Genomic DNA, 12,132 nt, shown 5'->3' with positions numbered 1-12,132 from the left:
GTAGGATAAAGTCCAAATTATCTATCATTATAAAACAAAGTGCTTCACAAATTGATATTTACCTACTTCTCTATGTCATTGCTACCCTTATTCTACACCAAAGAAGTATGATTTTATTTCATTATTTCATCTTTTTACATGAAATTGCCTCACCTAAAAATGTCCCTTACTCCCTCCTCATCCTTTCTCCACCTGGACACCTCCTGCTGGTCCCAAGATATTCCTGCTGGACACCTCCTACTGGGCCTTTTCTGGTAAGTCCTCCCTGAAGGTCTCACAGCTGAGATAAGTACCACTCACCTCTTCTTCTAGACCTGTCAATGTTGATTTCCCTTGGAGCTCAATCCTCACACCTTTTCTCTATCTATATTAAATTCCCAGAAGAAAGCCAGCTCCATGGCATAAAATACCATCTTTACACTTATGAATTCTAAATTTTTATGTCCAGCTATGACTTTATCCTGTCAATTTAATCTCTATGATAAATGACTAATAAATACCTCAAGCTTAATACATGAAAAATGGAAATCTTGATCCTACTACTGCCACTCCACAAAACTGTTATTTTCTCGCTGCTCCCCATCTTAGTTAATCCAGTTTGTTTAGTTTAAGTATCTTGGAATTATCCTTGACTCCATTCTTTCTCTTATAACCTCATATCTAATCTAGCAATAAAACTTGCCATCTCTATCTTCAAAAATATTTCTTACCAGTTCCAACCCTACCACTGTAGTGCAAGTGACCATTATCTCTTACCTAGACTACTCCAATGACCTTTAAATTGGATTCCCTTCTTCCACTCTTACTGACCTATAGTATATTTTCCACATAGCAACTAGTGTTACCCATCATAAATCAGGTTATCACCACCATTTCCAATCTTCTAATGACCTCACATTTCATTTCAAAATAAAATAGAAAGTATTTACTGGGGCCTACAAGTCCAGAAGTCATATGACTCCTGACAATCTTGTCTCTTACCACCCGAACCAATGATAAATACATCACTGCCAGACTGACCCCCTTGCATACTGATCACCTTGAATACACCAATACCTTCTACCATATTGTTACCTCTGACTGGACTGCTTATCTATCAGAAATCCAAGTGATTCAATTTCTTATTTCATTCAGGTCATTTATTTTTCTTCCTAGCTCTTACCACTACCTGACATTATATTAAATTTTTTGTTTGTGTATCATCTATCACCCTCACTAGAATATATGCTGTGTAAAGTCAGGAGACTGGTTTATTGCCTGGTATGTAGCAGATGTTTTATAAAAATCTGGAGAATCAGTGAGAGATTTAATGTATTTATTATATTATGCCAGCATTTTTTGCACAGTTCTTTATAGAACTTACAGTGTCTGTCTTCCCCGTAGATTACAGACTCTAAATCCAAGGACTAAGTAATTTCTCTTCCATATTTTATAGTAGGTACACAAGCAATATTTGTGATGGGGTAAATTAATAAATACCTTCATTCTATTTTGTAAGTAAGGGAATTCTTATAAACAAGGAAAGCTAAGGATACCAGCTTGATTAGGTCACATATGGTAGAAACAAGAAGGAATTCTGCAAGAAAATACCTTAAAGACCTTCTGATTGTTTTTGCCCCTTTTTCAGCATTAAGGTTTCCATCTGCAAGTGAAAGTTTTCTGGAAACAGTAGCTTAGGAAAATACACAATATGTAGCTGTTATAATTGCCATGTTTATACTGAGTTCTGGGTTAGCTGGTCTGAAACAGTCCTGGTAAAAATAAACTTTCAATGTGTTTTAAGCAATCAGTGTTTCCAATAAGCACTGTCAACATGACCTTTAGTGGTCTCCAGAACTTCTCCTTTACTAAGTATTTAACTGGCTGCTCAACCTCTATGGCTTCCTGTCTGCCTTTAATTTTCCCTCAGCAATTTTAATGCTGGAACAACAAAATACACAAGCCACCCTTTGGGAGGATTTCTGACCATAATTTGAAAAGCCCTTGAAATAAGAAAATTGAGATGGATTAGGGGAAGAATAGCAGTACATATTACATATTCCCCATAGGATAAACAAATATAAACGAACATCACATTCTAACTCTCTAACTCCTATTTTCTATTGAACACTTAACTATAAGCATCTCCCTCATTTTCTTTCCTAGAGAAATTTTGGCTTCCACATGTAGAAATCATGTAGAAATATTTTTGATAAAATTATTACCCATGCTCCATAATAATGCTAATATTAAGAGTACTTATAATTCCTATTAAACTATCTAAGGAAGGTCATCCTGAAATTCTTAAAGCTCTTGTCATATTTTCATACTAATAATTGGGGCCTCTTTATGAAATAAGTCTTTCCCTCACTAAAAGTGTATCAGTATTACTACAAGGAGACATCATTGAAAAGTTTACAAGTAAAGATACCAACATAATATCATGCATAATTAATTCTGTTGTAAGTAATTTTATAGGGAATTTGAAACAACCCATGGTCACATCATGAATGTGTAACTCATCTAGCAGCTAACCTAATCATAAACATAAAGAATATCTTGTTGTTACACATCTCATTTTTTCCATTTTTTCAGCTTCACTGAGGTACAATTGAAAATAAAATTATAAGACATTTAAAATACATATTGTGGTGATTTGATATTCAAATATATTGTGAAAGGATTTCTTTTCTATCATCTAGTTATTTAACACATTCATCACCTCACATATTTATCTTTTTTTTTTTAGTAAGAACATTTAAGTTCTATCCTCTTAGCAAATATTATACAATACAGTATTATCAACTATAGAAACCATGTTTTACATTAGATCCTCAGACCTTATTCCTCTTATAGCTGAAATTCTGTAGCCCTTTTACCAACTTCTCTCTATTGCCAAACCCACTCTCCCAGTACCTGCAACCACTTTTCTACTCTCTGTTTCTATGAGTTTGAATTATTTTTAATATTCAAATGGCAGGATTTCCTCATTTTTCATGACTGAATAATATTCATATATACATCTCTATACACACATACACACATATATATGGATACATACATGGAGAATATGTATATAACATTTTCTTTATCCATTTATCTGTTGATGGACACTTAGGCTGTTTCCATATCTTGGCTATTATGATTAATTCTGCAGTGAACGTGGAAGTATACATAACTCTTCAAGATAATGATTTCAATTCCTTTCAATACACACTCAGAAGCAGAACTGCCAGATCACACAGTAGTTCTCTTTTTAATTTATTGAGGAAGCTCCATACTGTTTTCCATAGTGGCTGTACCAGCTTACATTCCCACCAACAGTGTACAAGGTTCCCTTTTCTCCACATCCTTGCCAGTATATGTTATCTCTTATATTTTTGATGATAGCCATTCTAACATGTGTTTATCTCAGATATTATCTCACTGCAGTTTTGACTTGCTTTTATTGAAAAGACTATCCTGTCCTCATTGTATATTCTTGGCCCCTTTGTCATAAATTAATTGACAATATATGCATGCATTTATTACTGGGTTCTCCAATCTGTTCCACTGATCTATGTATCTGTCTGTATGCCAATACCATACCGTTTTGATTACTATAGCTTTATAATATAATTTGAAATCAGGAAGTGTGATGCTTCTAGCTTTGTTCTTCTGTCTCAAGATTGCTTTGGCCAGGATCTTTCATATTTTTTTTCTTGGAACAGAAAAAAGAGCAGATCATACCAACAATTTTTATATGTCATAAAATATAATAAGCAATATGAATCAAACTGGATTTCTTCTCTTAAATCCATTATCAAGGGAAGGTACCAATAAATAGGAAAAGAGAACAAAATGATTGAAAAAAGGAGATACCATAAACATAAATCATGATTTCAACTCTACTGCTTCATATCTAATTAACAACTTCTAGATTTCAAAAGAGTGACATAGATTTGTTTCAGAACTAAAATAATCAAACAATAACAACAATAACAAACTCCCAAAGCATACATGTTGCTCATTATGTCAGAATCTACCATTTTAGTTTAAGATATTACCCTGTTACTCTTTCTGCTTAATATTTATTTAAAGCTCACATAGCAATATAAATGAGTTTCTTAAGGCTCTTTACTCTCCAGAAACTCATCTACCATCAATTCTTCTTTTGCTCTATAAGAGTGTCATTTTTTCCATTTAATCCAACACTGCATCAAAACTAGTGCTGTGGCCTTGTAAGATGATTATAAAATTGCTAACTACAATAGCAAGGGACAGAAATTCCTCACTAAATGTAAAGTTAAAAGAAAAAAAACTGGACCCAGGACACAGAAAAGAAAGGATAGCTAAATTAAAATTTTTAATCTGCTGTTGATTTCAGCTGCAACCACTCTTTTCTAGACCATATTTAAAAATACTTGACTGTCAGGTGGTCAACTGAGGAAATAGTAATTTTCATGAATGAAATATAAGGAAGATTTAGTGGACACAGCTGTAGACTGTTTTTAGTTTAAACACCCCAAAATTAGCATTGGTATTTGCTTTTCTAAGGAAATCATAAGGACTTATTCTGAAGACCATGTATGACTTATGGGAGAAACAAAGCCGTGTTAGGTAGAATGCCCCAGCACACCAGAAGCACTTCTACAGTAATGTAGGGCTTTCTCACCTTAAAAGTCGTGGTGCCATAGAGCTTGGTGGTGTGGACTGTCTCTGGAAGCACATTAGTGATATTGGTGATGAATTCTTCCAAGTACTTACAGGATTTCTCCAAGTGTGTTGTATTGATAATAATCTGGACAAGCTGGAAAATAACAAGAACATGTAAGAGTAATTTGACTATTCACCCTAGGATGAATGGCTCAATATGAATCTTCTGGTACAAGAAAAACAAAAGGCATAATGGCAGAGGCCATCTGTATTCTATAAAAAGTTAATGTTAGAGCACAGGCTTAGGTATCACTTCCTCTGTGAAGACTCCCCTGACTTCCCAAAGCATCTTATATTTCCCCCTAATATAGGAGCAATTTTCACTATTTTAAACTTGTTTTCTTCTATTCAAAATAAAGACTAGGCTAAGATCAAAAACTGATAGTGTTTAGCATACTACCTGGCAATAAATAATTGCCAAATGCATGAAATAAATGAACTCCAATTAAAAAAACAAGAATGACTGAAATGTCAAGACGTTTCAAAATTAGGCATGATGAACACAGGAATGTTGGAACAGGTTGCAGTATATTAACAAACTACATTAGTTTGTGAAAGAAAAAAACATGAGCACTGAAGTCAGAGAAACCAGGGAGCAACTACTTACAAAATTATTGATATTAAGAAAGTTACTTAACTTCTCTAATCCTCTTTCTTTACCTGTAAAATGTTAACAATAATTTCTAAATCACAGAATTATTATGAAAGTTAAATATTCTTTTGTTAATACTATTTTCCTTTTCTTACAGAGGAGATCCTTAAACAAGGCAATACTGGTAAGATAAAAAGTCATCTATAAATTACTTTGAGAGGAGGATAAGGAAGAATACTACTGTCTGTGTAGAATTAAAGCCTGTAAAGCACTGCACAATTCATTTTCTAAGATCGTCCTCCCAGCAACCTGAAGAAGTAAGTTAAGTGGGCATAATTATTACTTCCATTCTACTATAAGAGAAAAAAGAAAAAATGAACTGATTTACTCTAGATCATGTAACATTAAAACTGGGATTCAAATCCAAGTAATCAACCTTCAAGTTATGGACCTCATTCAGATTTGATGGAGAAATTAAACCCTTTACAGACAAGCAAAAGTTAAGAGAATTCAGCACCACCAAACCAGCTTTACAACAAATGCCAAAGGAACTTCTCTAGGCAGGAAACACAAGAGAAGGAAAAGACCTACAAAAAAAACCCCCAAACAACTAAGAAAATGGTAATAGGAACACACATATTGATAATTACCTTAAATGTAAATGGATTAAATGCTCCAACCAAAAGACATAGACTGACTGAATGGATACAAAAACAAAACCTATACATAAGCTGCCTACAAGAGACCAACTTCAGACCTAGGGACACATACAGACTGAAAGGGAAGGGATGGAAAAAGATATTCCATGCAAATGGAAATAAAAAGAAAGCTGGAGTAGCAATTCTCATATCAGACAAAATAGACTTTAAAATAAAGACTATTACAAGAGACAAAGAAAGACACTACAAAATGATCAAGGTATGAATCCAAGAAGAAGATATAACATTGTAAATATTAATGCACCCAACATAGGAGCATCTCAATACATAAGGCAAATGCTAACAGCCATAAAAGGGGAAATCAACAGTAACACAGTAATAGCAGGGGGCTTTAACACCCCACTGTCACCAATGGACAGATCATCCAAAATGAAAATAAATAAGGAAACACAAGCTTTAAATAACATTAAACAAGTTGGACTTAATTGATACTTATATGACATTCCATCCAAAAACAACAGAATACACTTTTTTCTCAAGTGCTCATGGAACATTCTCCAGGATAGATCATATCTTAGGTCACAAATCAGGCCTTGGTAAATTTAAGAAAATTGAAATCATATCAGGTATCTTTTCCGACCACAACACTATGAGACTGGATATCAATTACAGGAAAAAATCTGTAAAGAATACAAACACATGGACGCTAAACAATACACTATTTAATAACCAAGAGATCACTGAAGAAATAAAAGAGGAAATCAAAAATATACCTAGAACAAATGACAATGATAATACGATGACCCAAAACCTATGGGATGCAGCAAAAGCAGTTCTAAGAGGGAAGTTCATAGCAATACAATCCTACCACAAAAAACAAGAAACATCTCAAATAAACAAGCTAACCTTACACCTAAAGCAATTAGAGAAAGAAGAACAAAAAAACTCCCAAAGTTAGCAGAAGGAAAGAAATCATAAAGGTCAGATCAGAAATAAATTAAAAAGAAATGAAGGAAACAGCAGCAAAGATCAGTAAAACTAAAAGCTGGTTCTTTGAGAAGATAAACAAAATTGATAAACCATTAGCCAGCCTTATCAAGAAAAAAAAGAAGACTCAAATCAACAGAATTAGAAATGAAAAAGGAGAAGTAACCACTGACACTGCAGAAATACAAAGGATCATGAGAGATTACTGCAAGCAACTATAAGCTAATAAAATGGACAATCTGGAAGAAATGGACAAATTCTTAGAAAAGCACAACATTCCAAGACTGAACCAGGAAGAAATAGAAAATATAAACAGACCAATCAAAAGCACTGAAATTGAAACTGTGATGAAAAATCTTCCAACAAACAAAAGCCCAGGACCAGATGGCTTCACAGGAGAATTCTATCAAACATTTAGAGAAGAGCTAACACCTATCCTTCTCAAACTCTTCCAAAATAGAGCAGAGGGAGGAACACGCTGAAACTCATTCTACAAGGCCACCATCACCCTGATACCAAAACCAGACAAAGATGTCACAAAAGAAGAAAACTGCAGGCCAATATCAATGATGAACATACATCCAAAAATCCTCAACAAAATACTAGCAAACAGGATCCAACAACACATTAAAAGGATCCTACACCATGATCAAGTGGGGTTTATCCCAGGAATGAACGCAAGGATTCTTCAATATACACAAATTAATCAATGTGATAAAACATATTAACAAATTAGAGGAGAAAAACCATATGATCATCTCAATAGATGCAGAAAAAGCTTTTGACAAAATTCAACACCCATTTATGATAAAAAAAAAAACTCTAGTGAGTGGCATAGAGGGAACCTACCTCAACATAATAAAGACCATATATGACAAAACCACAGCCAACATCGTTCTGAATGGTGAAAAACTGAAAGCATTTCCTCTAAGATCAGGAACAAGACAAGGTTGCCCACTCTCACCACTATTATTCAACATAGTTTTGGAAGTGTTAGCCACAGCAATCAGAGAAGACAAAGAAATAAAAGGAATCCAATTCAGAAAAAAAGTAAAACGTCACTGTTGCAGATGACATGGTACTATACACAGAGAATCCTAAAGATGCAACCAAAAGACCACTAGAGCTAATCAATGAATTTGGTAGAGTAGCAGGATACAAAATTAATGCACAGAAATCTCTTGCTTTCCTATACACCAATGATGAAAAATTTGAAAGAGAAATTAAGAAAACATTCCCATTTACCACTGCAACAAAAAGAATAAAATACCTAGGAATAAACCTACATAAGGAGACAAAAGACCTGCATGCAGAAAACTATAAGACACTGATGAAAGAAATTAAATATGATACAAATAGATGGAGAGATATACCATGTTCTTGGATTGGAAGAATCAACATTGTGAAAATGACTCTACTACCAAAGCAATCAACAGATTCAGTGCATTCCCTATCAAACTACCAATGGCATTTTTCACAGAGCTAGAACAAAAAATTTCACAATTTGTATGGAAACACAAAAGACCCCGACTAGCCAAAGCAATCTTGAGAAATAAAAACGCAGCTGGAGAAATCAGGTTCCCTGAGTTCAGACTATATTACAAAGCTACAGTAATCAAGACAGTATGGTATTGGCACAAAAACAGAAATATAGATCAATGGAACAGGATAGAAAGCCCAGAGGTAACCCCACGCACATATGGTCACCTTATGTTTGATAAAGGAGGCAAGAAGATACAATACAGAAAATACAGCCTCTTCAGTAAGTGGTGCTGGGAAAACTGGACAGCTACGTGTAAAAGAATGAAATTAGAACACTTCCTAACACCATACACAAAAATAAACTCAAAATGGATTAAAGACCTAAATGTAAGGCCAGACACTATCAAACTCTTAGAGGAAAACATAGGAAGAACACTCTTTGACATAAATCACAGCAAGATCTTTTTAGGGCCACCTCTTAGAGAAATGGATATAAAAACAAAAATAAACAAATGGGACCTAATGAAACTTAAAAGCTTTTGCACAGCAACGGAAACCATAAACAAGACGAAAAGACAGCCCTCAGAATGGGAGAAAATATTTGCAAACGAATCAACGGACAAAGGATTAATCTCCAAAACATATAAACAGCTCATGCAGCTCAATATTAAAAAAACAAACAACCCAATCCGAAAATGGGCAGAAGACCTAAATAGACATTTCTCCAAAGAAGATATACATATTCTCAACAAACACATGAAAGAATGCTCAACACCATTAATCATTAGAGAAATGCAAATGAAAACTACAATGAGGTATCACCTCACACCAGTCAGAATAGCCATCATTAAAAAATCTACAAACAAGAAATGCTGGAGAGGGTGTGGAGAAAAGGGAACCCTCTTGCACTGTTGGTGGGAATGTAGATTGATACAGCCACTATGGAGAACAGTATGGAGGTTCCTTAAAAAACTAAAAGTAGAACTACCATATGACCCAGCAATCCCACTCCTGGGCATATACCTGAGAAAACCATAATTCAAAAAGAGTCATGTACCACAATATTCATTGCAGCATTATTTACAATAGCCAGGACATGGAAGCAACTTAAGTGTCCATCGACAGATGAATGGATAAAGAAGATGTGGAGATATGTACAATGGAATATTACTCAGCCATAAAAAGAAACGAAATTGAGTTATTTGGAGTGAGGTGGATGGACCTAGAGTCTGTCATTCAGAGTGAAGTAAGTCGTCAGGAAGAGAAAAACAAATATCATATGCTAACACATATATATGGAATCTAAAATTTTAAAAAAATGGTTCTGATGAACCTAGGGGCAGGATGGGAATAAAGTAGGAGACGTAGAGAATGGACTTGAGGACACAGGGAGGGAGAAGAGTAAGCTGGGAAGAAGTGAGAGAGTAGTATTTACATATATACACTACCAAATGTAAAATAGATAGCTCTTGGGAAGCAGCTATATAGCACAGGGAGATCAGCTGGGTGCTTTGTGACCACCTAGCAGGGTGGGATAGGGAGGGTGAGAGGGAGACGCAAGAGGGAGGGGATATGGGGATATATGTATACACATAGCTGGTTCACTTTGCTATACAGCAGAAACTAACACAACATTGTAAAGCAGTTATACCCCAATAAAGATGTTAAAAAAAAAATAGTTTGAATTTAGAGACTTTGAGTTTTGGACACAAATTCCATCACCTATAAAATTATCCAAAACATCAGCTTTTTAACTTTAGAGTGCTCTAGGAAAAAACACCCACCAAAATAAGCAATTGCTTTCCTCACCTTCTTCCTTTCAACATGTTTCTCCTTCAGAGGAGGACAAAATTTTTAAAATTTAAATTTAAATTTAAAAATTTAAATTGTCTACATTAAGTCACTCTTCTTCATGAGTGGGAAGGTGGCTAGTGGCAAGGTTGTCGTGATAGGGAAGCCAGAAAAGGAAGAGAGTTAATTTGGGGAACTGAAAATTTTCTATTTTAAAATGAGCATTACCTATAGGGAACACATTCTATCTATCAAAAGAAATCCTAATAATAAGGAGGAATCGTGTCATGTTATAGAAATAAAAAACAGTGGCAGTCAAAGAGAAAATTGTCGTGTTTTGCAGGATATTGGCAGTTAAAAAAAAAAATAAAGAGGCAGCTTCACTGGGTACAGTAGTAATTTCCCACGACTTTTTAAAGATCTGTCAACACAAAAGATCACCATGAATTACATCAATTGGCTGTCAGTCACTTTTGAAATGTTTCATTGCTGAGCATAGAATAGACTATTAAAACACTCTAGGATTACAGTAGATACCATGTCATTTTCAAAGGGAATATTGTCTGTTAATGAGGTCTAAGTGATCTCTACTCCCGAATGACAGCTAACCAAAATCCTTAAAACGGCATTTACAAATGTGAAGCCAGATGCTTTGAGAGTAATTTTGAACTTAAGGGTGAAATGATGCAATTTCAAGTATCAACTTCCATCAGAGTTTGAGCTCCTTTGATATTTTTAACCCCTACTTCCCCCTCTCTTACAAAAATATATCACTGTAGCCATCCAAACTGTCCTTATTGTTTCAAGGACATGGAACTAACAATGTATTAAGATGTTGGTTATATCTTATATAAAGTGGAGTTCTATGAAACTTGTCCAGAAGAAAAGAAAACACTATAAAGCAAACAAACATCTCTCACAGCTAAATGACAGAAGTCACTTAGGCTAAAAACCATTAAGAAGCAGAAATTTTTTCTGTCTTTACTTCCTAGTATCAGAGAGAATCTAAAAAGGAAGGCACAGATTAGACTGTGGAAGTCACTTCTTTTCCAACCCTGCTCCGATTACCGCAGCAGAGTCTGAACCATGATCACAGAAGATATTCATATTCTTGACCAACTCCAGGGAAAAAAAAGACTTCATCTTCTTCAATAGTTCAAAACTAAGCCCTAAATTCCACGAATTTAGGTGTCCATTCCCAATTATAAATTACTTCGGGGGTATACACATCTACTTGTAATTAGGATCAATATTATCTTGTTTCCCAAATCAGAGAATTTAGTACATTGAAGCTCCAAATGGACTAATCCAAACCAAGAAAATGACTCCTCTCCACACCATCAATGCCTCTCAAATAGTGATTTGCAGGAAGATGAAGAACTAAATAACAGCCTTGGTTCTCATTTACAAAAATAAGCTATCCATAAGACTTCAAGGAATTTTATCTCCATTTCACCCCAGCAAGGGTATAAAAAGCTGTGTCAGCTACTCATTTTATACCCTCTCCAAGGCAAATACATAAACTGCTAAAATACTTGGAACTCCTGGTTTCAAATTCAAAGGTCTAGTACAGAGCTTATATTTGAAAAGACTTATGTATAAAATGTTTTAACATAATATTAGCAATATCATTGCTGTTAACAATTGGGGATGAAGAAAAATGGTATGTGGGAGATAAATAACACAGGACAGAGCCATATGGTCATCAATCCAGACTATAATAAAAACAAAGGGTGAATACAAATCATTGGGGCATTATTATACTCATAAAAGTATAAGTATTCAATATGGTATCACTACCAGGACCTCTAAATTTCTTTAACTTTGCCCTAAGAACCTACCTACTTACTTTCTTTTTTTCTTTCTTTCTTCTCTCTTTCATTAATTAATAACTCCTATGTGCCATGGAACTGGGATAGAGCTGTCCACAGTTATACACAAGACAAA

At 34.6% G+C, this 12,132-nt stretch overlaps 1 protein-coding gene across 4 annotated transcripts in view; it reads right to left on the bottom strand.

The window, feature by feature from the left end:
• EXOC6B (exocyst complex component 6B) overlaps positions 1 to 12,132 on the bottom strand; it is a 722,841-nt gene that overhangs the window by 298,840 nt on the left and 411,869 nt on the right. For all 4 annotated transcript variants that reach the window (XM_082426006.1, XM_082426005.1, XM_082426007.1 and 1 more), the window contains one exon: positions 4,634 to 4,768. In XM_082426006.1, coding sequence (XP_082282132.1) covers positions 4,634 to 4,768 — 135 coding nt within the window. The remainder of the gene's footprint in view (positions 1 to 4,633; positions 4,769 to 12,132) is intronic.

This window comes from Balaenoptera physalus, assembly GCF_965194825.1.
Source record: "Balaenoptera physalus genome assembly, chromosome: 15".
NCBI lineage: Eukaryota > Metazoa > Chordata > Mammalia > Artiodactyla > Balaenopteridae > Balaenoptera > Balaenoptera physalus.
This window is presented reverse-complemented; position numbering and strand designations above follow the sequence as displayed.